Here is a 27,568-nt window from a genome sequence, read left to right on the forward strand (position 1 = left end):
AGAATGGCGTAAACTGAAGGTTTGGGGATTGGCATACAGAAAGAAGTATGGCTTTTCAAATACTCAAATGGTAGGAATTTGTCATGTATTTCATGTGAGGAAAAAAAAGGAAGAGGGCAAGCTTGCAGTATCTAGAGAGGGAATTGAGGTATGGTCAGGCCAAAGCTGAAAGTTCTTAATGTCTTTTTAGGGTTGGAGAAGGCAAAGCATCATCTGCTCAGGAAACTTCACCTTAACAGCTTCCCACTGTTACCTGTGAGGTCCTGAAAGACTTGTCATCCTGAGTACAACCCAGCTTCTCCGACTGTCCTTCTCCAGAATGAGATCTCCTGGTACAAGCAAACAGTGACGTCTGGTTCTTCCTTGGTCCAGCACAGAAAACCACCTCTCCTTTCCAGCCCCAATTATTTCTTTTCCAAAGTGTTTCCCTGCTTATGCCTCTGAGCTTGTCTGTAGGACAAGCAGAGCTTACTAATATAGTACCTTTTTAATATCACATCAGTAGCAAAGAAAATTTCCCGTAAATACAAAACCATGGAAAAACTTGGCATTTTTCTGCATTTGTGTGTGGACTATACCAGCTTGTGCTAAGATCTGTAGTTCCTTACATGTACATCTTGAAGTTTAAGCTGTTTGGCTCATCTTGCCAACACGTCGTCTATGCCCATCTTCAAGGCTCCTTGGGAATCTTATGGAAACGTGTGGCTGAAAGCACCAATTCAAAGCAGTCTGCTTCCAATTATTTACAAATGTGCACCTCAGTGACCCGCTGCAGTCGCTGCCAGTAGTCTCAAGCAAGTAGGATGCAAGTCTGATAATGTAATACTCCCATTCCCACCTGATGGGGGAAGGAAAGAAACGTGTTTCTCAAACGTTTGCTCACCAAATAGCCCCTCCACCCCAGCGCTGGCAATGCAGCAGATGCCTCTGTGGTTGTATTGGCATCTGGCCAGCAGAGCACTGAGGCCTCTGCACAAGCCACAGCCAATGGGAGAGTGCAGGAAAGTCCAAAATGAGATGGCAACCCTTCTCTGGGACAGACCTAGGTTAGCTTTTCTCCAGAGTGAGCCTGGATACAAAGGGGCAGGGAGGAGGCGCGTGCAGCACAGCTGAGCCAGCTCACTAAAGCGGTCTCGGTTTTCCAACAGCCATGGAAGACACCATGCCTGGGGCTAGGTACAGCCACTGTGAGGTGGTCAAGGGCTGTATGGCTGTGCAGCTGCTCCTCCACCGCGACACCTAGCACGATGCTCCACAACAGGCGGATGGAACTGCACCGGCCTTGCCCACCACTGAGCTGGTCATAATATGGTGAGAAGGGGCCTGGACTGGAAAATATTTGGTTCTTTAAAATGTCCCACAGCAAGTTTAAGACAGTAATTCTGTTTATGACCAGCCTCATTGCTTGATCTGGTTATCTGTGCTCTTCTGGTGGTGATTTAAACCTATTGATTTATTGATTTGGTCTTAACTGGGTCCTGAACTGGGGCACAGCATCGTTCCATCTCTAACTGCTTTGGCGAAAGTCTAGTAAATTAGCCTAGTAATAAGCTTGCTTACCAAGATTTTTGCCTGTTCATTGTTCTTAATGAAATCCATAAAAAGTGGAAAGAAAAAAGAACAAACTTATCCTACTGAATTGCTACTTGTACCATGGAGTCTGGATGAAACTCAGATAATCAGTCTGATGTGTCCTTGATTCTTCCTCCAACTATAAGTCCTCAGGAAAAAAAAAACCTTAGCACCTCAGCAAAAGTCCCCACAGCAAAGGAACGGATCGCAAAATATGAATCTAAAATCTGGGTTCCATACCTGCTTTGCCAGACTTCCCGTGACATAGCAGGCAAGTCACTTAGGAGAAGACCTGAAAAAACACTTAGATCCCCAAAGAGGATATAAAAGGCATATCCCGAGACTCCCTCCTGTCCTGGGCAACCCATGCATATCTCAGTGCTTTTCAAATTCTTCCCTCAGTTTTCTTTTTTTATTCCCCTTCTATTTTCTGCCAGCTTAGTGCCCAGACTACTATTTTGGGTGGAAGCCTCACCAGCACCTGTGAGAAGAACCATCGTCTTCCTGTAGTGTGTCCTGTCATCTATGTGAAACAGTCGGCCTTCGTGGCTGCCCTTGGCCACCCACGTCTTCTTCACCTCCATCACCACCGGGTGCTGCCTGTTGACTGCACAGGTTTTGTACAACCTCTTCCCTGCTGTGTTTCCTGCATGGCTGCTGGGGCCGCAATGTGATTTTCTGCCCACGAAGCTAATCAGGGCTCTTGCAAAAGCTGCCTGCAGCTTAATACCCCCCCTTTCATGGCTGGTAATGAGCTGCTTCCTCTCACCCCTTGATCATCAGTGAAGATCGTGCATAGTCAGACACTGGTTCCTGCTGCCGAGAAAATATCATTACTTATCACCGCTGGGAAGCCGCTCCACCAGCCCCTCTCAAACACCCTGAAGCCTGTTTCTACAAAGAATACAAAGATGCTGCTCCAAAGATAGAGTTGTGAAACCAAAGCAAATCTGCAGTTAATTAAAAATGACGAGAATTAAACACACGGCTGAAGAGGAATATAAAGTTCAGATCAGCTTGATCCCCAGCGTGACAAGACAGTTTATTATCCCTTCAGCAGAATAGGGATTTTTGTCTCCACATGGGCTGTAATGATGTGACTGGAAAGCTTCCATTACCTTTAATTAAAATAACATGATTACATTTTCCTTTCTCCAACCTATTTAAGCCTTGAGTCAGTGCACAGAATTAGGTACTTATGATAGGTGATCTGACTACAGCACTAATCTCTTTCGCTGGCTGGGGCCAGGACTTGGAGTAGTGGATAGTCTGTCCCTCAATTACCCAATGGTCTCTTCAGCTTCAGCGCTGTACCACCTTCCTGGGTCCATTTTAGGACAGTCGCAGCCAGGGCAAAAAAAGCCTCATGCCTCATCAGACCCACCGAATACCACATGCAGGGCACACGTGTATGGTGCTTGCAAAGCCAAGACAATGCGTGGTGTTTCAGAGCGCTCAAGAGAGAAGCAGTTTTGTTTCAAAGATGAAGAGGACAGAGCTTGTGACCGCTACAGGATGACTTTGTATTTGCTGCCTTTTTTGTGTGGATTCTTATGACTTCATGAACGTGGTTCAGTAGCCGTGTAAGCAAGTGGGAGAGCATGGACTCACTTCTGCTTCGTGAATGTGATAGCTGGTGGCTGAGACAACATGCTGGCCTCTCAAAGCAAGTGTCACCCACCCCAGCTGTGTTTGGGGAGGGTTCTGGAAGCCATATGGCTTGTATGGAGCTGCAAGGCTGGACTTACAGCCTTGCATTCCCAAGGACGTGGTCAGACCAGAGGTTATTACAGTAATGACGCTGACCCAGATAAAGTATTCTTATTGTCCAGATGAAAACAGCCTTTGTTTGGCTTTAACCTGGGCTGAACCATCCTCTTGTACTCTGCTGACTGTGCTTGACTGCAGAAATTATCTTCTTATGTCCAGTCCTTTCTGTGCTCAGATCTGAGCAGCTTTGGTTCCTCAGGCAGCCTCGGCACCTAGGGCTGGGCTCTTCCACAGTGAGCTGAACTGAATTCATCCACCTGCCTGCCGCCTGGCACCCTGGGGTGAAAAAGGGGCTGGTCATGCAGCAAAGGTGTTTTGTAGCTGGGGTTTTGCCCACACTGTGAGGAACCCTGTGAGATGATGCCCTGCAGCCCAAGGCATGGGTCAGACTGGGATGCTGCTTCACAGGGCAGAAAAGTCCAGTTGCATGGACACCTCACAGGTAGCGTTGGCTGTCACTGGAGAGGCTTTGCTGGAGCCATACAAGTCCGTAGCCTGTGCAAGCATTAAGCAGGCTTATTCAATGTAAGGGAATGTGGCAGCTTGTCATGGCTTCACCAGTGTGATTGGTGGATGGTAGCTGAGCTGCCAGGCTGACTTCTCCAAAGGAAATATTGGCTCTGCACTACATCATCCAGGATCATATCTACAGCTTTCATGCTTTTATTGTTGATCTCATCCTGTACTGCTCTGCAGACATGCAGCGAGGCCTGAGGGATGCCTGGGAGTGCCAAGGGGGCAGTCCAGGCCAGCAGAGATGCTCTCAACCTTATCAGCTGTGCCAGCATGTTGCCCATCTCATCCCTGGAGCTGAACATTGCTTCTCCTCCCAGGTACTCAGATCTTACTCTTCTTTTTAAAGGTTTCTTCCCTGGCGTTAGCCCAGACAAGGGCTGCATCGGTTGAGCTCCCTTGTTCCAGTGAAGGTCACGCTGTTGCTGGTGTCTGACCCATCCTCCCCAGGATGCATCTGCTGGAGTGACCACACTGAACGGGTTGGCCTAGTGGCTTCCCGGGGCTTCCTGCACCCAGGCGCACTGTGCCTGCCAGCCTTGGCTGGAGAAACAGAGGAAGGCTGAACAGACACCAAGGCTTTGTGAGCATTTCCCTGGAGCTCTCGCACCGAGCTGGGTTTTATGCCTTCACTGGAAGAAAAAGAGAAACAGGAGGTGCAAGAAGCTTCCATGCAGCACCTGCACAAGAGCGAAGGCTCCTGCAGGGAGTCCTGGCTCACCCTCGCAGCAAGGCCTGTGCAATGCCACCACCATTTCAGAGATTCACCCTGACAGCTGCTGTAGCAGGCCCCAGCGCTGAACGCTCCCTACCTGAGTGCAAACCCAATTTCCACTCCCCTTGAGAGTGTCTCTCCCTCTTCTCCATTGACCCTGGGCCCTGGATGACCTGCTGGACTGGAAGGAGAGCAGCCATTGCACCCAGCGTTTCAGGTTCAACAGGTCGGCATCGGGTCACTATCTATTATCTTTTCCTTATGCTCGTCTGTGTAATTGTGCAGAGGCTGTGAAGTGCTGCTGGCATCTGTCAAACACCTCATTAGCGGTGCTGAAGTCGTCTGCCTCAGGCTGTAGCTCAACAAATTTTTTTTTTTTTGTCTATGCTTGGCCAAGATATGCTGAATATAGAGACCTGTTTAAGTGTTCAGGCATGTTGCAGCACATCAGTGTGTACTGACCTCCAGGTCTGGCACCCTGAGGATTTCCATCTGAATATGTGCACTCACCTGGAAGCTGCAAGTCCTGGGGCCTGATCCCTGCTCATTCCTTGTATATCAAATAGCTTTTGGATAAAAACACAAGACAAGTGTGCAACAATATGCAGCGGTGGCTGAGGGTGAGGCGGACAGCACAGCTGCTTAGGATCAATCACGTGCCATATCTTTGCAGCTGGGCAGGGTCAGGCCTAGCTGAAGACCTGAGGGATGAGCAGGGAACAAGTCAGGCTGCCCATGCTGCTGATTCCAGCAGCTGAAACTTTTTTCTTTGCATTTCCTTTATTTGTTCTGCCTTCTTGCATAGGTACCCAGTCGGCTTCCACCACTCCACTTGGGCTCTGCTGAAGGGCAGCAGCAAGGCAGCGCGGTTTAGCCCAGCAGCTTGATCTGTCTCTGCAGGGGCTTGCCTGAGATAGGGGCCCCAATTGCCTACACCCTGGGTGAATCTCTGATTTGGGAAGGCACCATCCTGCCAGTGATCCTGCTGCCAGCATTGAGGCTGTGACCCTCTGATGTCCACCAGTCACTGTCAGTCCCTCAAACTCTTCGTCAGAGTCCCTATACCTCTTCTATCAGGGTTTGCAGTCTGCTCCCACCAGCCAGCCCGCAGTCTCCACTCAGTGTGAAATCTGTGTTTCATCTCTCAGTGCATTCAGTGGCTCAACGCAAGCTGCTCATGGTCGTCAGAGGGCTATATGCTATTGCGACAGGCCTGGAGAGGCAGATTTCTTGTTGCTTTGAGGAGGTGAGATGCTGGAGAGGATGTATGTAATTCTGGATTTTGAACATGTGGTACTCTCATGATGTCTGTCTGGCACTCGGCACCACTGGCCTCCCTGCTGACCTGCCTCACGGGCGTCTTTGCAATAGTGATCGGAGTGGGAGAACTGTGTGTCCATTTAGATGTATGTTGCCCATAAGATGGGCCAGCTCTCCCTGCACCTTGCTGGTAAGACTGATCTGAGTGCTTTATTGGAGAGATCTGCCACCAAGGATTTAGAGAAGATTCTCCAAAAGCTGCTGTTACCAATCTGTCCATCTCGTTGATACCACCTTCACCTGTCCTCCTGCTGCCTCATCCACCAACTCCATCCTCACTGGAAGGGATGGATGATGTTATTTCATCCCAACAACTCTCCTTCTTGTATCCGTTTTGTGTGATGAGCCATTTGTGAGGATAGTGTGAAGCATGGCTGAAGCAATGATGGGAAGTGGCTTCTCGCGGGAGCATCTCCAACAGCCAGGATATGACCAAAAAGCACGTAGTGCCACCATGGTCTCCTGTGCCTGGGGGCCAAGAGACGGCAGGGAGGAGGCTTTCTGAGAGGGTAACTTTGCTGGTGCTGCAGCTCCCAGGCAAGGGAAAACAGCCTCATTTCTCTGCCTGCCTTGAAAATTTGCCCCTCAAGTGACAGGAGAAGGGGGAAGAAAGTGATTGCCTGAGATGGAGGACATGAGAAGGGAGCACTGCTACAGTAAGATCCTCAAGTCTTACCTTGTAGGCCAAGGTCTGCTGTGGCCAAACTCCCTGGGGTTTTGGTGGAAATGATGCCAAGACGGCTGCTGTTTGACCAGACTATCGATCTCAGAGCAATCCAGCCTGATGATGGCTTTTCTCCCCTACCACGTCTGGGCTCCCAGGAGGGGCTTCCCTGATAGAGGAGGGCTGTGACGTGAGTTTATGCTAAAAATCTCCTCTAGACAGTGCCTTCTAGAGGAGATTTTTAGCAAGTGACACCACTTGGACCATAATATTGCACCTTATTACCCAGCCATGGTACAATGCCAGGGAACCCACCAGCTGGTCCATAGGAAGGGACCAGGGAGGCTGGTTAAGAGGGAGTCTTGGTTGAGTGTCTTCAGCTGGAGAGCTCTTAACCATTTGTTAGAACTTGCCTGAATTTGGATTTTTTTTTTTCACAGAAATAATTGACTTGATATAAAAATGTCCTAATCAAACTCCAGCTCCTTGCTCTGAAGATGGTGATGGGAAACAGCTTAAAAAAATCAGCAGAAATATTTAGAGAAAGATAAAATGTTTTGCAATTGCAGACTTCGCCTCAGAGATGGTTGATCGGTCGGAAACTATTTTTTCAATGCAGTCCAGCAGAGAGCAACAACACCATGGAAACTTTCAGCCTCAACAGTGTAAGTACGGCTACTGAAAGTGTCTTTGTAAAACCAGAGCTGTCTCTCTCTTAGCAAGTAGTGCTGGTTCCAGCTCTGACTGCATGATGTGCTGACTTTTTGTAAGCTTCTGGAGGTAGGGACTAGCTCTTCATCGTGTGCTTGTGGGTAGCAAAATGGAGCATGTGGATCTATATCTATTGGTACATATTGCAATTTATAACATATCTGAAATAAATAATTTGGAGAGAGCATAACAAATGATCTCCTTTTATCCAGCAAGAGCTACTTTTCCTGGCATCGAGAAATGGGAAAAAATTATTTATTGATAACAGTCCGTGACATTTCCTCTTTCTTATCTCTTGAGACCAAGTCTCCAGCTAGTAGGGCATTATAGAAATAATGATAAGAGAAATATTAAAAAGAAGAAACCAAAACAATTGCCCCGTTCCCATGGAAATGCATGAGAATGGTTCAAGCAAACACCCCTCAACAATGTGGTCATGTGTTTGTCTTCAGGCAGTGAACAGACATCCAGCATTTCAGCCTCTCCTTTGTTTGCCTGTGTTTTCCTGGCACAGATGTGCTGCGGGGGCATCTCCGAGACCAATTCCTTTCTGCCTTGGAGGGTCCCTCCTTTTCCTGGTGGGCAGTGGAAGAGAAATGCTGCCCGAGACACTGATAATTGTGGTTGGGGCAACCTGCTCTCTGCGCCTTCCTCCTCCGCTCTGGTTGCCCTGGCTCTGTCCCTGTTCATGCCCTGCCCTCACACCACCCCTGCCTGCTCTCCAGGCCACCCGCGGCCCTGAGGGAGCGGAGCCCCCAGCCCCGCACTTCTTCCCGTCTGACCCACTCTTACTTCCTGGCAAAGAAAGAGATGGAAGAAATGGTCCCTGAGGGTAAAATAACCTGACAGGCTTTTTGTTAGGGCTCACCCCCTCCTCTGCCAACTTGTGAGAGAGCCCTCAAACTCCCTCACTGGTCTTTGGGAAGCTAACGAAACACATCTGATGCCACTTTTCCTGCTGAAGGTCTCGTACCCATCGAGCAGATGTTGCTTTATTGAGCAATAAGCAGTTTAAAGATCTGCTTCCAGCTGCTGGGTCCAGAGCTGTCATGGAGGCTCTGGACAGAAAGGAAAATTGTGATTGCGTGGACTCCAGCACACTGACTCATCCGAGCATGAAAGCCCTGGCAAAACCCAATGTTTCCTTCGGAGCCTGTGGGATGTATGCATGGGCTGGGGGAACGGAGCATATGACAAAGCGGATACTTACAAAACTTCTGAGTGAGAATTTGATTGAGTCCTGTAAAAATTAAGGTTAGGATAATGACCTATCTTCTGGAATAAACAGAACAGAATAGAAAAAAAAGAAGTGCCAAAACTCCTCTGTGCTCTCCAGAGAGAGCCTAGCCTGCAAGAAAATGCTGACAAAAAGCAGCTGGTGTCCAGCTCTTGCTGGCGTGAGGAGCACTGGGAAAGACACGGGGGGAAGCACTGCAGGTGGTGGCCTGCCTGCCCCAGTTCTTGTGGAGTAGCAGAGACCTCCCCAGGCTTGGCTTCTGCCCAGAGTATGTCTGTCATGACCCCTGCTCTGTTTCAGGTGGGGCTGGTCATGTATAAGTAAGTGATCCAAATTTGGCACACGACACAAGCTGCTCTGGTCTGCCCTCTGTAAGGAGCTATATCCCTTCGCTCACGTGCTGGGATCTTCCCTCTCTGCCCCATCTGGGCAGCAAATGATTTTAGAAACTGGAGCAAGAGGCTAAGGTCTGGGATCCCTGAGTTTTCTTATGCAGATCTGCCACTGAATTGCTGCCTGAGTTTACCCAGTTTAAATATGTCTTAGCATCTTTGTTTGACTTTGAGTGGAAGGGGATCATGTAAAACCTCAATTAAAGGCCACCAAGCATTTTAAGGGCTCCAAATGGAAGATTCAGTGGAAAGGTGAAGTATTTTGTTGCAGTTGTTCCCAGACTGTGATCTATGGGCTGCAGTTTGGCATGTGGCGGCCCTTCAAAACCATGTAGTTCTTTCTTTTTTTCTTTTTTTTGACTGCCTGCCTTATAGAAAAGATCTCAGGAGTCTGTAAGAACAATTAGCGGCTCAGAAAAGGAGCCAAGCCTTTTCATGTGCCCTGGATACTCACGGTGCTGGGCCGAGCTCCCCACTGCTCTTCACTGTGCTACCAGGTTGCCACCAGAGAGCAAAGCCTCCAGGTCAGCAGTGAGCTTGCCCGGATTGCCCCACCATTGCTGGTGCTTAGCCTCTACCTGTGCCTGTTCTTGGCTGTGCGATAGTGCTCTGGGGCAGGAGTGACCACTCGTTCATTGCTGTCCTCCTCTGTGCTTTACCTGGAGCTAGAACTGGATCTGTGCAGCTCTGTTTGCATAGAAAATGAGTTTCTTTAAAGAGACCTTTAATCAGTGACAATTTTCCTGTGTGATGCTGAAGCCCCTTGCTCAGGCAAGAGAGGGCACCAGGTGACATGCATCTGCTTGAAGCCAGCGCTGGGCTTTTGCACAGAGAGCGATGAAAGGCGAGATGGTGCCCATGCATGGTGGGGTTTTACTGCCTTCCCAAGCCAGAGCACATGGAGGGGCTGATGTTACCGGGGGGGATCCCACTGAGGAGTAGGGTGGAAGCAGGGTGCCATGGGGGAAATGGCAGCAGCTTGGACAAGACTGCGTTTGTGAGCTGCTGCAACTCAGCTTCTGGCTGCAGAAACCGTGGAGAACAACTTCAGTGGAGAGGAGAAGGGACATATTTGAAATAGACCCCACTTCTCCCACCAACGCTGACCCTAGCTGCTTTCCTCCTCCTGCTTACAGGACTTGTCTACCGCAGCGTATGTGATGGGGCACTCATGACCACAAAAATATGCTCTGTTCAGCTCATTGAGGCAGCCAGTTTCTGGACTACTTGCTCTATCATGTATTTGAAGGACAAGATGCTGAGTAAATCTGACTTTCAGAGGACACAGTGAGCAATTACCTCTCTGACACCTAGAAAGAGTCTTTCTTGGTAGGAAACTTTCCACCCAGTTTCCACTTAGTCTCAGATTTAGAAAACTGGAAGCTGAACAGGAATTCCCACGCCCTTCATTTCCAAACAAAACATGGCAAAACAAAACCCATTCTGGAGCCTGGCAACAAAAGATTTAGGGGGATTCATATGACATGTCAACACGGATGGTTGCAGACAAATCTGACAGATCTCACTGCTTTCGAGGGGGTCAAAAGCCACATACCTACATGTCTGAGCTAATACATGGCTTTCCGATAGTGTTTGTTGGCTGAGGGCACAGCACTATGGCAATGGCACCAAGTGGTGAGGTCCATGGAGACCTGCCCAAAGGGCTCTGGGCAGACACTTCTAACATGAAGTGAAATATGTGCGTGTGGATGTACAAGTACCCTGGATAGTGGAGTGGTTTTAACTGAGCCCAGAGCTTTACCCGTCTCTTAATGAGAGGATTTTTCCTTGAACTCAAGTAGACTTGTGCTGCTAACACGGTATCTTGGTTCTGTTCTCATTAAAGCTACAGATTTTCTTGGGCAATTTAACATTAAGCTTTGAAATTGTGCTATAGCCATGCCTGGTGTCTGGACACTTTTCCAGAGAAGTGAGAGGTATCAGTGACCCAGGTGAAGTGCTGCTTGACTTGGGCACTCTTGGAGGGAGCTGGCTGAAAGCGCGGGCTGTCACTTGGCCCCTGCCGTGCACTGCCAGCAGCATCCCACCCCTTCTGCACATTCCCCAGGCCCACGACCAGGCGGTCCTCTGTATGTTTGATTTTTAAGCCTTTGGGTCTCCTTTACACCGGGCCCTGATGGATAGTGCATGGCAAATTGCTCTCCCTTCTTTCGGAGTCTCATCCAGGTTCACGGTGGCTGTCTCCGTAAGACCTATCCTGACACTCCAAGTGCTCCAGCTTCCAGTCTCTTTCCTGTAGTAGTCCTCATCTCCTTCCTTAGTTTGTCCCAGCACCCCTTGTTCCTCATGGCACTCCCAGGCACTGGCCTCCCCCAGCATGTTCCCCAGCCCTAGGGCACCGTGGAGGAGTCCTGGAGCTGTAGAAACAATAAAAACCTGGCTTCATCTATCTGGGCTGGTGATGCTGCCTTCTTTGCATGGCACCTGGGTCATCCGGTCGGGATGGAGACACAAGAGGGGCTCAAGAAAGCTCAGTGAGGGCAGATTCTCTGGGGTTTTAGCCATGAAGCCCTTCTATGGCTTTGCCGAGTGTGTGCACATTGCGAAAAAGAAAAAAAATATTTCAAAGGCTTCCCACTGATTTTAGTTTGGGGGGAGGGGGGGTCATAAGGATGTAAAAGGACTTTGCCAAATTTTGTCACGACTCCAAAGCATGGGAGTCTGCCAAAGAAAATGTCACTTCACGGATGATATTTTAACATTGCAAAACAATTATCCTCCCCATCCCCACTTTGTCCTGAGAAATGGCCCCTTGCTTGTGGAAAATTTCAGTTAAAAAAAAAACACAACAACAACTTCACAAGGCAGACAACCGGGGGGGAAATGTCATTGCAAACAACTAACATTAACTGAAGTAACAAGCAATTACAAAGACGGTCTCGTAAGAAGAAACCATCAGGTAGCCCCAATAATTCTGTGATGCTACCAAGCCCCTGGTGTGGAAAAACAACCAAGTTAACTGAATTTCTACCCACCAAAAGGCAATTCCTTGGAAAGGAAATATTGCTCCTGCCTGAGCTACACTTGCCTCCACGTAGGGGCTTCACTTTGCTCCTGCCTCCTCTAACATCAGGCTCCAACATGACCTATGAAATTCCTGTTGTGGTCACTTGGCCTCATTCCCCAGCATAGGCGAGGAGACCAGAGCAAATGACCACTCCTAGTGCAGTGCTGCGTACACTGGAACATGCTGTCCCACTCTCTGTGTTTGTTTTATGGGATTAGGAACATGCCTAAACCCTAGGTCATGTTGGAAACGGTGTCTATCATGCAAAGCAGTCTGGTTTGGAGAGAAATAGCAATGTTACTGTGATTAAATGAAAATAATTGGGGTTAAATGGGGAGGAAAATGAAATTTCCTTGCAATTACTTAGATTTGTTATAAGAACGAGTGACATAACTTGTCGTTTTTATCTGCTCTCCATGGTTTTTCCTTTACATTTTCCCCCTCCTTCTTTTAGAACTGAATTCTCTCTCCTTTGCCTCATTAATGAGAGATTACCTAGCTTGGCGGCAATTTTTGTGTATAAGAAATGGACTTTACTGATATAGTTCTGAAACACTGGTGTGCTTTTCCTTTCCAGAAACTCCTTCTGCTAAAACCCAAACAGAATAACACAGTGAGCATGGCTATCTCCCTAGATTATTGTTCAAACATATGGAAATCATTCTCTCCTCAATGGTTTTGGTGCTGGAAAGCAGAGAAAGCTGCTAACGCTGTCTGCTCTCCATAAATCCTCATCCTTTACTATACAGTTCTCCTAGAGCTACCCATGTAGGGGTGTTAAATAAGGACAATGCTTGTGATTTACGAGAAAATAACACAGCTTATTTGGTGCACTCTGCTCTGCAAATAGCCATGCTCAGAAAACCACAGAGATCTTCCTATTGTGAAGTCTAAGGACAGAAGGTGCTTTCTGAGTGCAGATCAGCATTAGAAGCGTCCAGTCCAAATCCAGTGAGACACACAAGCCTTGCAAAAGTTTTACTGGTGACTGAAAAACAAGAGTCAATTGGCGTTTCCTGTCTTATCTTGTCATAAAACAAATATGTTGTAATCTTTAAGGCCTATGCTCACTGCACCATGAGGATCAAACTGAGAGGACAACAGAGACTCATGAAACAAGGGAGGGTGGTGGTGATGAAGAAGGGACTATTTGGTGAAGGAAAACTTGGGAGAACCATGGCAGGAAAATCCCATAATTTCCTCTCTTCTGTTGCTCTCCATTATTCTCCTCTCTCAGTTCATCTCTTCTCCTGCCTAAAGGCTTGGAAAATACAATTGCTCATCATACGAAGTTGTTCCAGATACTGGATTTTCCTTGTTGCCCCTCACCGTACCCTTCCTAGTAGGTGCTTTTCTAAGTTGGGGAATAACTGCACAATGCATCTCAAATGTGGGTATACCTTGTACTTAGTAGTGATCTCCAACCCTTTCTTAATTAATTTCTACCACTTGACTAACTTTTTTTAATTTAGTGTTGAGCCAATATTTTCATAGAATTGAATGGTGCAACCTCAGGCTCCTTCTCTTAATGATACTAGTCAGCTCAGAACATGTCATTTCATGTGAAAAGACAGGACTGTTTTTCTTTTCTCCCATAAATATCCTTCTAAATTACCTACACTGAATTTCATCTATTTTACTGCCAGTCACTCAGCTAATTCCACTCTTTGGTAGTGTTCCTATGTATTTGCCTGGTACAGGTGCGAGGTTTAGTGCCGTCCAGTTCTCCTTGGAAACCTTTGTAACAAAACTGGTGCTATATTACTCATCTTCCTGTCTGTTGATATCAAGGCAGTAAAGTTTGTGGGTCACTATTTTATCCCTGAATTCCTTTACAACTCTTTGGTGAATACTGTCCAGTCCTTGCAATTTCTTACTACTCATTTTGTCAGCTTGCTCCTCCATTTCTTCTTCTTGTTCTCTGGGTCTACCAGGAAAAATTGATTTGGCCATGAGATTCCTCCACTGTGAACACAGATGCCAGAAAACTCCTTCTCTGCCCAGTACGGCTCTGGGAACTACCATAGCTGGCTCTGCAGATGCTCTGGCAACCTTCAAGCTCCTGATACATTTGCAAAAGCTTGTGTTTAATTTTTAATTTTAAAGCATCTTTGAACTCCTTGTGGGGGGCTGCCTCATTTGGTGTTGCTGCTAATCAGTTACTTTCCTCATTTGGACACAACTTCTTTTTTTTTTTTTTTTTGCACATCCCATCTAGCTATGCCAACCTCTTCCACACGTTCCCCTGTCTCATGTGATGCACAGCATGCCTTTGCCCAAGACACCGGCATGATCACCTTGAGCAGTTCCTGTGCCTCCTCTGACTTTGAAGCCTTTTAGTTGCCCTTTTGATTTCTTTCCTAATCCACTTCTCTTTTCTTCAGTGCTCCCCTTGTAAATTGAGCCTAACAAAGGTGCAAACTTAGCTTTTGTCCTTCCTGCAAGGAGGCTGAACCTCGGTGCATTATGGTCACTGCTACAAGGCAGCTCCGTAACAGTAACATAGTCATGTCTTTTGCACTAATTTGGACAAAGGCATGAGTTTTGGTCCTTGTTGTGAGTTTCCAGATTAGCTGTTCCACAAAATAGTTATGGAGAAGGTCTAAAAACTTAGGGTCTGTGTCAGACCATGACCTACATGGAAGGAGCCAAAATCTCCCGTTGTGTCTCCTGCTCTCACACCCTCTCTGCTCACCCTCTGGATACTGTCACCATCGGGGTCAGGCAATCAATGGGATCACTTTAATAGCATTTCTATTTGGGGCTGGTATCCCAGTGGCCTGTGTTACTCATTGACAGGATTATCTTGTGATGTGATTTGACTGCTAGTCCTTATCTCTGGAATTGATCCAAAAGCAAGTAGGAGTGAAAGAAACAATTCCAAAAGAAAAAAAAAAAAAAAACTTTGGTTTTTGTACCTGGAGGAGATTGCATTTGGGGCTTTGATTTTGCTTTCTTAGAAAGTAACAAAATTCTCACAAAACTGACAAGGAGAGCAAAATGCTTTACTTTCTTTTAAGCTAGAGAAAGAGGAAAAATAGGATGTAAATTCCAATCTTTTCATCAAGAGACATAAATATCAGCCAAAAGAGAAAGCTTTTCAACATGGTGTTTGGAAAATTTGTGAGAGAGAATAGCAAAGGTATAGCTATATTAACTGTATTTTCTCAGCTTTATAAAAACATTTATGAAACATAAATGAATAATAGAGGGAATATTTTTATTAACAAAAATTAAAACGAAATTTTAATACCTATACCAGGAAAAACAGTTCATTTTATTTAAACAGCAGTTTAGAAACCAGAAACAAACCAAAAAAATTAGTTACTTTCCTATGGATTTAAGTTTTGGGGTAAAAGGCTATTGATGGCGCCTAAGGAAGCCTTAGGTCTGTAGTCGTTCTCAGGAAATCGCATTGCTGACTGCAGCACAAAATGACTCAAATTGTGCTGAATCAGTAGGCAGAGCCTTTGAAGCTGGGGAGGCTTGCGGAGGAGTTAGAATCTTAAGAAATGCCAGTATTATTTCAGGAAGGGGGGGAAAAAATCTTTTTCCAAAGGGAGCAAAACTGGGAGGCAATTAAAACTCCGCAGCATCCTAAAAGCCAACACAATGCTTAACTTTTGAGTTCAGCTTGGATTGAAGTTCATGGTGGAAAACTGATATGGGCTTTTCCTAACGCAAGGTCCGCAAGCATAGTCCAGCGGGGCTGTAGTCTGTATATCCTCTATTTTTAAGTGCCGAAACACAGCATGGAGCCTGCATACGCTAGCACGCAGTGATCCGGTAAAGCATGCAGTTAGGATCAGCAGTGGTTTGCACACTGCTGTTTCTGAGGGCCACACATCTATCTTAAAGACCATCTGGATCGGTCCCTCTTGTGCAGATCAGGTTTAGCCCTGGCAGGTTGTCAGTGTTGCTCTGGGCTGGGCAAAATTGGGCTGTCCTTTTCAAAAGGCATGAAGCATATCTGCTCTTGGGTCTCATGCTTCGAGTAAGAAAAACTATTTTGAAAAGGGAAGAAAAACACAAAAATTCTTCTACCTTTCTCCTCTCTCCTTATGGTGCACTGGTATGAAGGAAGATGGTTTGACTACCAAGACCCAAAATATGATTAACACAGGTGGAAACTGTATCAGCCACAGATACTGATGCTTTGACTTTTATACTGCTTTAGCCACAGTTCAGAAGTCATGTTGTAAATGTCTAGAAAAGAACACGGTGGACTTTTTTTAACCAAGAAATGGGATTTACTTCATATTTTAAGAAATTAGACTATATCAAATGTGTAATAAAAATATTTTTGATAGGATTTTAAAATATATACATATATAAACCAGCTTAATTTTTAATGCCCTGTTAATATTGATGTGATCTCTACAGTATCTAAGCGTAACTAAGCGAGGTTTCCCAGCAACCTCCATCATAACCTCAAACAGTGATTACAAAACATAAAACCTTGTCTACACTGTAAATTAAACCTGCCTGAAAACTGGATCTGAAATGGTCTGCCAGGCTAGATCCAGCACCCCCTCTAAGTCAATGCCAAGTCCATTCCTGACTGCGGGAGCTGGATTAGATCCTAGACACAGTCCCAAAATGAGGTGGTTTCAAACTCTGTTGGCTGGGAAATGCTGAAAGCATCTGAGGGAGTTACTGTGACCCTGGGGTACTTCCTGGTAAAACGAAAAGGGTGATATTTAGAAACTGTCTTAAGACAATCTGGGCACATCCATGCTTCATTTTGAAGGGGAGCCCAAGCCCAAGCTCACTATGTGTCCAAACTATCCAGACATAGTCTTTGCTCAGGCACTGGATATAGACTTTCACCAAGCTTAATGGGGGACAAGAGCTTAGCGGTGATGATGGAGTGAAGAACATTTATGTCTGCCCTTCCAATGACATCCATCTCCATATATCCCCTCTGCCTTGCTTGCACAGCCCACTTTGAGCAGGTACGTTGACACCAGACCCTTCCTAGAAGAGCTCCTATGTCAAGTGCCTGCAGTGGCTGATGGGATGGGACAGGCTGAGCTGGCACTTTCATCCCACCCACCACACCACAGCACCACAACCAATGTCAGAGCCAGCCCAGGGATCACGGTGTGCTTTAGACTGCGACCCAGCTCTACGTCCACACAGGGCAGCATGGACATAGCTTTGGGCTGTGTCTCCAGCACCCAGCCAAATCTGGTTCATGTTCTCCTTTCCTCTAGTGCTGTGCCTAAAGCAAGTTCAGATTTGTTTTCCACGCGGGGTTTGAAGCACAGTGTAGACAAAGTGTGAGGGCCAGATCCTGTTCCAATGCAGGCAAAATTCGCCAGTATCATTGGCCTGAACATTTCCCCTTACATTATACTTTAAGGTAGGAAGCATGGGAGTTCTCTTGCTTTAAAGAGTTAATATATGGGATTTGGCCACCTGCAGAGGAAAGTTTCTCACTGAGCTTTCGGTTCATCTGCTCCATGTGCCTGGTGTTTTTTCTGGCTTGCCGGAGAGACCTTTTGACTTTCTTCACCCGATCTCGGAGCTGTTTGTTGCGCTTCTCCAGTGTCGCCACCTTCTGCTGCAGCTTCTTCACTCTGTCCTCTTCCTCAAACAGGGCCTTCTGGACAGAGGAGCACATGAGCTGAGGAGACAGCAGAAAAGAAATAGGAAGAGGTGAGCTTTACATAGAAACTCATTAAAGAAAGGATTAATTCAGGTGTTCCTACCATCAGCTTACGCTTTTTCTGCTAAAAGCTTCTCTTTCACCTCTGTATTCAGATAAGACCCGAAATTGTAGATATTAATGATATTAACCATTCACAATGACTTTTATGGGCTGTTTTGAGAGGCCTATCCAGCCTACTGAGGTTACATTGAATTCATGGAGGAAGAACGTCCCATTTCCAGTATGAAGCTGAAGTTCAACCCCAGGAGTGTCATGACTGGAAAACTCGAGATTTGATTCAATCAAATCAGAAACTCCAGATTTTGACACGAGCCCACCCTTTGCTTTTTATGTAAACATGTGAAATGTGGGTAGCACCCATGAAAAACACTGAACAAGTTGTTTCTGCCTTTTCAAGACTTGAGTTGTCTGAGGCATCTTTTTATGTATGTTTCTTTATCTCCTATATATCTCTATATTTTTTGTCTGTGTTTCAAGCACTCCTGGAGCCTGGATGGGCTTTCTCTGGCAGAACACTTGGAACAGACAGGGAATCTAAATAAACAAGTAAATCCTCACTGTGATGATGAAGGATTACATGTTTCTTTCCATCTTGCTTTGTAGTATTTTCGACAACTGAAAATGGGCGAAGGAGGGGGACTCAAGCCCACTTTGATAGATAACATTTCACTTGCTTTGGAACCTCCCGGCAGCTGAAAGCCATGGCCAGTCAACACAGCAACTGCTTCCTATAGCCATCTGCTCTTGATTCTTTTGCAAGGGCACTGCACGGCTTTGCAAAGAGGGAAATGTTTGCCCTGACTTTCCTCTTACTTGGCTCCTTCATCAATGCACGCCTGGGAGACTGCGAGCTCACAGATAAAGGCCAGATATTGTACTGAAGAGGAGGGAATTTGGTTTTGATCAAAGCTAATTCCAAGAGCTATTTGAAAACAGCCAGCACCTCTTGGCTGTTGTGTTTGCCAAACCCTTGCAAAGCTTCAAGTGGAACACTTTTTGAATTTAAATCCCTGCAAAAGAGAGCACAGAGTTAGGAAAAGTTGTTTATTAGAAAGGCATGGGGTGATGACTCTCTTTGCTGAGGAATTTCTTGCACTTTCTGTTGATGCACTGATAGGTGCAGGGCATTACAGAGACGAAAACAGAATAACACACAACTCGTGCTCAAGTGCAGCTGAAGTGCGAGGCTGGCTGTGTGACCCCAGCCATGTCTCACCTACCTGGGCTGGCTGCTGGGGGAATGGGAACTTCTGATGGCTGACACCAAGGATGACATTAGCTTCAGCACAGAGGCACTTTTAAACCTTTGAAGTTGGTCTTCTGTCAGCAGAGGTATCCAGTTGTATAGAGGCACTCAGAAACTTCTCAAATGCCATCAAAGCTTGCCAGCTCATTTGCTCATGTTGTGCCTCCTTCAGATCCTCACTCTCCAGCCTAAAACCCACCTTCTAGTTTTCAGTCCATGTTTCTCCCAAGGCAAAACCCTACCTGTTCCTGTGCTAACATTGCCCATTATCTAAGTGGCCTTGACTATCTGGAGGCAACAATCTCAGCCCTTATCTGCGATGTTCTTCAACCTCTCTCTGTTCCTGCAAGGTGTTACTCCTATCCAAGCACATTTAACTTTTGCTGGGCTTACAGAATCAGCACAGCAAAGACTAGGAGCCAAATTTTAGTCTTCCCTGTGCCACAGGCACAGATTTGCTTAAATTCCCCAGAGATTTCCAGAGGGATCACTGGAACAACACAGTTATAAAAAGCTAAGTTAGTGTCAGACCTGCACAGCTTTTCTTACCGACAGGGCAAGCCACTGGAAGGACCCAGCTTGATAATCAGATGGCTGCCTGCAATTGCAGGACTACCACCCAGAAAATAACCTCCTTTGCTCCTTTGGCATGCGGAAAAAGAACAAGGGGGGCCCTCACATCCTTGCCAGCTAGTAACACACAGCTTATAGTACAGAGATCTACAATAAAGATGATGTTTAACCTGAGTGCTGTCCTGCCCCTGCTGTTCCTGCTGTGCCTACGGTTCACATGGGTGCACCCAAGTTATTTTTAATCAATTAGATCTGATGTTGAGAACTGTGCAACTGTGACAGCTCAGAGCTCAGCAGAGCCTGTATAACTAACCCTGAAGGTGAATAAATAGGTGAGAAGTTAACCAGACCTCAGACCATGTTGCTACTTGTGTACCTCTTCTTTTACAGCCATTTGAAGTATGCCTATGGTGTGCAGTAGTTCCTATGGAGTGTATTATAGACAGGGATGTCACATCCCGTTTTGTCTGTCTCCTGCATCCATAAACATGCACAGTTTGCACTAATGATCATCAAGATCAAACCGTAGTCCAAATGTATTGGTAAAAGCTAGAGGGAACTGGATTTTGGTTCTGGGAATGTCCTACGGTCCCACTATTGACCACAAGCTGCCACTTTCAAGTACAGTAGAGAGGGTTTTTTTTCTCTTTTTTTTTAATGCAATTATTCCTTAAATGGGATAATGAAATTTCCATCCAGCAAGGTAAGTCACTGAGGAATTCCCCTCTTTCTTCCCCCAGTTCCACCACAACAAGAGGGTTTCTGAGACCCGCGAGGACGAAGGCTGCAGACGTGCCAGAACACAGGAATGGATCTGGAGCTTTCACACTGCTTGGCCATTCCCAGACTTTGGCAGATACAATTCAGTGCAGATATTTGAGTGGGCACTGAATTCCCCCCTCCTCCTCTCAGCCACAGAGGGGAGATGTGGAGAATCCCCACCAGCCAGGACGAAGGCGCAGTCTGCCCTGAGACGTGGTAGGTGGGCTGCCTCCACGGATGAACGAGGGGAGGGAGCGCTGGGACCTGGACACCATAGCAAGAGCAGACAGATGAGCAACAGCTTTGAAATGCTACTCTCAGCACAGCACGCACACTAATAGGCCTGAAAAATGGAGTGAAGGACCAGGAGAAAGGGCTTTTCAGACAAATTTATGAATTTTTGTTCTAGGTTTCTTTCAAAAGTTACATTCTCTAGAGACCCACGTGTAGGAGGAGTTGTCTCTTCTGGATATCTCTGGTTGGATGGTCTATTTGATCCACAATTTTTTTAGCGAGCTATCCTCAGCAGTGGTTAAAGTCAAATCCGGAGTTGTACTAGAAGATGTAACAAGAAAGGTAGCACAATCGACTTATGTATCAGTTTCCATCTGACGCACTAGGCTGCCTTCTACAGCTGAATTGCCAATAAGCTGCGTTAGACTGAGACAGTGAACAGGAAATGCTCCATGGATAAAGGCAAGATGGTAGTGTTCATCCAGCCCAAATTGTATATAAATGGTTGCAGTTAGCATTACAGAACCCATGTCACTCAAAGCCCAGCAGTGGCACCCAGCTCTGGCCCTTCATCTACCTAAGGGAGAGAAATTGAGCTCTAGCTAGTTCCTGATGCATGGTCCCTGCTGAGAGCACTGCCAAAAAGCAGGGGAACCTCATTACCTGAAAGTCTTTCCCCTCAGAGCTAAAGCTATCTTCCACATCAGCCAGAATTTTTGGACACTGCTCAATACAGGGTCAGATAAGATGACTGCAGAAATGCCTTTAAACGTGTGACAGTAAGCCCTGATCTCCTCTGCTTGGACATGATGTGGTTTTGGAAGACTTAGGCAAGGGTCACTTTGGTTTCTTGTCCTCAAATCTTCCTCCTGACCCGCAGTGCCACCCAGAGCAGTGTCTAGCCACGCTCGTGCTACTCCAGGACACTCCCATGGCACGCGTTCTTCCAAATGGAGAGAAAGCAAAGCTCCTAGGCCTGAGTACTCGTTCTTTAAAAAGACGGCTACCTTCTCCTTTGGAGCTGGCACCCACTGTCCCTCCTGGCAGTTACAGGACTGCTCCCTTCGCTGGCCTCCCTGCTGCCCAAGGCAGCCGTCAGCCCACAGCAGCAGACATTTTGTCTCTCCCTTGGGCGTCGTGCACCATCCAGGAGAAAAATGCCAAAAGCGGATTCCAAACCTAGGATTGCCCCAACAAAACCTCCTTACCAGCAGCACTTGGGAGTGTCCAGTGGAAGAAATGAGAGCTGCTCGCTCTGGAAACGCAGTCCAAGCGCTGTGGGTTGGAAACCACAGCTCCTCCTCTGCTGCTGAACAGCAGAGGCTGCTGAGCCCGTGGTGAGCTCATCGTATCCCACATTTCTCTCCTCTCATCCTCCTCTGCTATAAATCTGCTCCCCAGAGAAGGCAAAAAGCTTTCTGCATTTGCTGCGCATTGCCTTGCTGCTCTGTGCACTGTTACATAAAACATCCTAAACCGAAACCTTACACAGCGTGAAGCACGTACCTCCAGCTCTTTATTTGTTTCAACACAGCAATAATTCATCCGCTCCCTCAAAAGGGGCTCGGGAGCCAAACATAGCTCTTTGTTTTTCTTTAACTCCGCCAGGACTTGTTTCCCAAACGCCTTCTGTCCGCTCAGCAAGCAGGGCTCTGTGCCCCACGGAAGCCGATACGGATGCAGCACGGCTCACAGACAAATCTCGCCTCTCCTGGCCGGGACGGTCCCCTTTGAGCCCTTCCTTTCCAGATTTCAGACCCCGAGCATCGCTCTCTCGTTACGTTCAGCCTCCTGGGCAGGCTAAGCAGGAGTGAGCGCGTGGGGCGGCAGGGTAGCTGTCTGCTCATCGGTGGTGCGGCGAAGGATAGCGGGGGGTCTGGCAGCAGAGGGGACTGAGTTTGGGATGGAGTGACTTAACCTCCAGTTATTGAAGCTTTTCAGCCAAGACTAACACGCCTGCCAAAGCGTGGAAAAGCCCCTGTCAGCACTGCTAAACCATCATGTTGGGTGAACTGCTGGTGGCACAGCCGTGCTTGGTTAAACAGTCTCCTGTCTCTGCAAGACTTCACCCTGACCTTTCAGAGGTACCAAATCAGGGTCCCGAGGCTACGCCAGTCTCACTGGCTTTAATGGGGACGAGCTGGGATTTCAGTCACTTTATATCAACCACCAAGATACACAGGACCTGGCTGGAGAAAGAAATGGTGGTGATTATTCTCATGATACGGCTACCTCTTTCCGAATCTGGGGTGGGCATGCATTTGCAATGGTGAGGTGCAAGATCTGGGGCAGAAATGCCTAATTAATTCAAAATATTAGAGATGGGGTCTTTGTAGAGGTAACGAAGCACTGTGTCTGCCCTCGCCTGCAGGGAGCCTCTGCAAGGCCTCCACCGCTCTGAGATGCCTCGGCACTGCAAATGGTGCCATTCTTCTTTCACCGCTCACTAAAAGCACATCTTAAATTTAAATGCCTAAGAGGCATCTAGCCTAGGCAAGTCATCTAGGTTTCCCCAGTTGTCAATGGAGAAGAATAGGCACATCCAAAGGGAGCCTTCTTACCTACCACAGACACCTACCTTAGGTTACTCACTCTTGGGGACTTGTCTCCATTCCTCGGATAACCAGCTCAGGCTGAGCTAACACTGAACGAGACGAATCCCCCCCTGAGTCCCATGAAATGGCACCTGGCTTGACTGACCGCCCTCAGGGAGGCTGCAAGGGTGGCACGAAGGATCCTTTTCAGAGCGTTGGAGAACCTTGCCCTGGGAACGGGACCCAAACCCAAGGTCCATGGACAATCAGGAGTCTTTAAAACAGCCCCATTAGTTTGCATCTGCATCAAAGTGCTGTTTGTACCACGGAAAACCACCTGAAGAATCGCTTGAGGGCCTGTCAGAAGCAGCTCTTGGCCGATACCTTGGCAAGTATCTTGGCTGATATTTGGCCCCAACTCTCCCGTTACTGAGAATGGCCCGTCTCCCTGGAAAATGTGAGCCCTGTTTACAAGCTGTGACGTAAGGCCAGAGTGCCAGCAGCTCCACCAAGACATGGACTCAGCATAAAGGATGTTTTTTTTACAGGGGAGAATATTTTTCGAAAGGAAAAACACCCAGAGCCTATTCTTTTTCTTCTCCTTTTTTTTTAAACAATGACCTTAAGTTGAACAACCAAGTTTTTAGAAATATTTCCCCATGATTAAGTACTTTGAAAAACCAGACCTTCCTTTCTGGCAAGGTATCTGACCTGCCGGTGGCTTTCAGCTGCAGTGAGCATTGCAGGCAGCCATTTTAAAGCCCTTCTCTCTGCCTTCGAACTCGCAGTGCTCGCATCCCGACTGCCAGCCTGGGGGTGCCTCTGGAGGACACAGTGGGATTAGGGGGCACTGAGGGCGGGTGAAAAGACTCAACCCTGAAGATACCTGGATAGATACCCCTAGCTCCAAAACCACGCAGGAAGCATGGCCAGGGCACTGCCTTCTCTGGAGACTGGTTTAAACCCTGCAGCCAGAGATGCCTTTAAGCGGGGGAAGCTATCACGCTACAGTCACACCTGGTCCCCTCCGCTGAGATTGTGGACAGAGGTGGGAACGTGTCTCCACCATACTCGGTTTGGTCACTGGCAGCACCCAGAAAGGGACCGACCACCTAAGTCACCGTTTTTTTAATGGAAAAAAGGCGATGATTTAAAAAGAAGAGCAAGCACACTAATCAAGAAGACAGGAATGGGGAAAGAAAGGTGTTGGGTACAAGCCAGGCTGCCTACCACCAGTACCTGACTTGTGCCAAGTGAGCAGGTAAGTCATTCCCAACGGTAATCCCTAAATCTGCTGCATGGTGAGTGGGGATAGAAAGCCTCTGGGAAGAGAAACTCAAGGCAGGACCCATCCTGGGGCTCTCCAAGGGCCATTCCTCTCCTCACCTCCGGCATCTGTGTTTTCCCGCGGCTCTGCGGTCGAGGTGCTCCGCTCTCGTGTTACCTTTGAGAACTTGCCTCCGACCGACTTGCCCAAGATGCCACAGGAATGCAGTGGAGAAGCAGAGGGGGGACCACCAAGGGCTAAGTGGTTTAACAGCTTCGGCGTCGATGGAGCAGCTGAACAGCGACGGTCTGACCTCACTGGGTATCAGCCTCGGCTCTTTAGAGAATTGGCCGCGCCATCCATTTTGGGGGTGTTCAGAGCTAATCACAAAGGCAGCCTCGCTCACAGGCTTTGCCACACAGCTAGTTGCAGAGGAGGCTAATTGCAAAGATGGTCCAGCGCCAACGTGACCTGCTGCTCTGGTTGCCTTCCTGGCACTCGGAATGGATGGTGGGTATTCCTGCTACTCCTCCGTCCTGCTCCCGGGGAGTACACAGTGCACACACTGATTAAGTGGCTTACTCACAGGCAAACACTTAAAAAGTAAACTATAGTACCCACCTAAGCTGCATTGTACTTAAAGGAAAAGGACATTTAAAGTCAAGATTAAATCACATTTTGAGTAAGGGAAAAATTTTTTTCTCTGTTCCTAGAAGCAATTTAGGTGATGAGAACAAAAGGATTTTTAAGTCCACCTCACAAGACATGCTGCTTTGTGATTTTCTGCAGTTCACTCTGCCTGAATTCTGAAAATGACTTAGTTTCTGCTTTTTTCCAATTCCAGCTAGGGCTGCAATTTCAGCTGGGCTTCAAAAGTATATGTAATAGGCTTTTCCTCTAAAACCTGAACAGAATTTCATGTGCAAAACTATCCAAACTTTCCAAAACCCGCCATCCACTCTAATTTCCAACTGAGCTTTTTCCCACAGAGGATTGTTATTATTACAATACAGCTAATTAGGCCTGATATGCCCCAAACCATTTTTTGCCAATGCACCTTAGCTTATGTGTATTGTTCTCAAATTGAAAGTTACTGTGGGTATCTTACGCATTTATTCTACTTATTGAAATGTCAGCTTTGATTTTTGAATTAGCTGCCCTCTGCCTTACAGCCAGCCTTGCATTACAACAGCTCCTAGAAACATCATTTATTTTAATGGGCCTGTTAAATAGACAGAATGCATTTCCATAGCAGGATAACAGCGTGGGAAGTACAACATATTCCAATACACCATCCCCAGATGCAGCTGAAGCCAAGAACCGGCAACTTGTGAGGAAACAGATTATCCTTATCACTATTCATTTGCATGAGAATGATGTTAGTTTAGGTGAGGGTTATACCTAACTTGGGATTTTTACTTTTTTTCCTTTTTACCAACATTTCTTGCACACGGTAAGGGGCCTGGCCAGGTAGTCCTCAGTTTGCTGTGGCAGTTTCAGAAACCTTTCGGATGGTGGAGGCTGAGGTTTCCAAGGTCCCTCGGTGAAGGTAAAAGGGAAGATCTTTGCCCTGAGTTAAAATATTCCCAATTCCAAAATCTCTACTCCCCCAGCCCTGGCACTTACTGCTTCCAGCCATAAACCTCCGGTTTTCCATCACCTCTAAGTCCAAACTGGGAAAGAGAGGAGCAGAGCGAATCCTGGCAGGCTGCATTTATTTATGTAGTTGCAAATGGCCAAAATGTGAGTGCAGATCATTAAACATTGCCTCTCAAAAAAGCATAGAAACAGCGACATTTACTGCAAGCGGAGTCCATGTCCTTTCCCCATCAAATATATCATATGCAGCGCATGTTGCCCCATATCCTGGCAAATGAAATGGGCAAGCAGCATGGCTCAAGCAGACATGGCTAAACTCATTTCTCCCCCAAACTCAACGATCTCCTCCAGCCTGCCTGCTGGGAAGAGTCCCCGGCCCCTACGGTCCCCGGCGCACTGCCTAGGACAGCACCAGCTGGCGCGAATCAAAATTTAAGGGGACTGTTTATTACGGAATAATACAAAGCTGATTGATAGTAAAAGAGCTGCTCTGCTGAAGTAGAGAACAAATAAGATGCGACACCCGTGCTGAAGAAGGCAAATATTTAAAGTTAACACAACATCCATAAAAGTCACGTTGCCCTATAAATCCCTCTGCTCTGGATGCCTTGGCTTCACACTTCACATAAGCTGCCGTAGCTCAGCTGCCTTTACAAACAGATGCGATTTCCTTGACTGCGAGCTCAGCTGGGAAGCCTGCATGTGTGCTGCTACCGCTCAGAGCTTCTGCTTTTGAAGAGCAAATGCATGTGCCCCAGGACACCCCGTCAGTCATCTGCTGCCGCTGGAAAACGCTCCTGCGCATCGCTAGGAGCTGCCTGAGCCATTTGATTTATTTATCAAAGGCACTTGGGAACAGGGAAGCTGGCAGAGTGAAAAGGCATTCTCAGACATGTATGCAACCGGCCTTGGTAGGTCCCTATGGAGGGTCTTTATACCACCCTGCTTAGCATACATAACCTGGTGGAAAACATTGTTTTTCTGGGGTACTTTCTAAAGTGCAAAAGCCTCGGTGAGGTTGAAGAAGCAAAGACACGGAAAAAGAAATGTCTACAGTTTTCAGGCTCTCTCTGGCTAATGTCAGCATGCTGGGAAAGAAATGGAGGAGGCAAAATGCCCCAGAGACTAATCGACAACTCTGAGTAACAAACTTTAAATCTGGAAAGGCCACCAAACTACCCTGGATGTGATAAATGTGCAGGAGGCTACTCCGACAATGGGAGGGCTTGTGAAATAATCTGTCTTCAAGGTGCAGGAACAGGGTATTTGGATGAACCCCTCCTGTTCGTCGCTGTTTGAATGGCCCAAAGCATCCATGGCATTAGTGGCCCGTGCCTCTGGGAGCCAAAGGGCTGCCGCTTTCACGGGTACCACAGTCCATCAGAGATGGCCCCGTTCCCGAACTGCTGTTTGGTTTCCCACTAGAAATTTTGGGTCATGGAAATGCAGGGTCTTTCCTTTTCAGGACATGAAAAGGAGGATTGCAGCTGCCCAAGTGACAACCACAGCTACCCTGGCCAGAACGCCGCCGGGCTGATGGATACCCTGCGGTGAACTCTTCTGTGCAAGCCTTTAAATTACAGAGCATGCACCCAATGCTGCTTAATGGTGTGATGGTGGCTCTTGACTGTTTAATCCTAAGTTAATAATTGTGCTGGAGCAAGATAATGGCACAGCAAGTGCCACGCCACTGTCCAGTGAACACACAGTTACACCTCTGGACTGCTGTTCAGGCAGGCATTAGTTTCGTTTTTGGC

General features: G+C 47.2%; 1 protein-coding gene across 1 annotated transcript in view; it reads right to left on the reverse strand.

Moving 5' to 3' along the window:
- Positions 1–14,906: 14,906 nt before the first annotated feature.
- CCDC3 (coiled-coil domain containing 3) overlaps positions 14,907–27,568 on the reverse strand; it is a 41,041-nt gene continuing 28,379 nt past the window's right edge. The window contains exon 3 of the mRNA XM_026119314.2: positions 14,907–17,551. Coding sequence (XP_025975099.2) covers positions 17,276–17,551 — 276 coding nt within the window. The 3' untranslated portion in view covers positions 14,907–17,275. The remainder of the gene's footprint in view (positions 17,552–27,568) is intronic.

Source organism: Dromaius novaehollandiae, chromosome 1, assembly GCF_036370855.1.
Source record: "Dromaius novaehollandiae isolate bDroNov1 chromosome 1, bDroNov1.hap1, whole genome shotgun sequence".
In the NCBI taxonomy this organism is placed as follows: Eukaryota; Metazoa; Chordata; class Aves; order Casuariiformes; family Dromaiidae; genus Dromaius; species Dromaius novaehollandiae.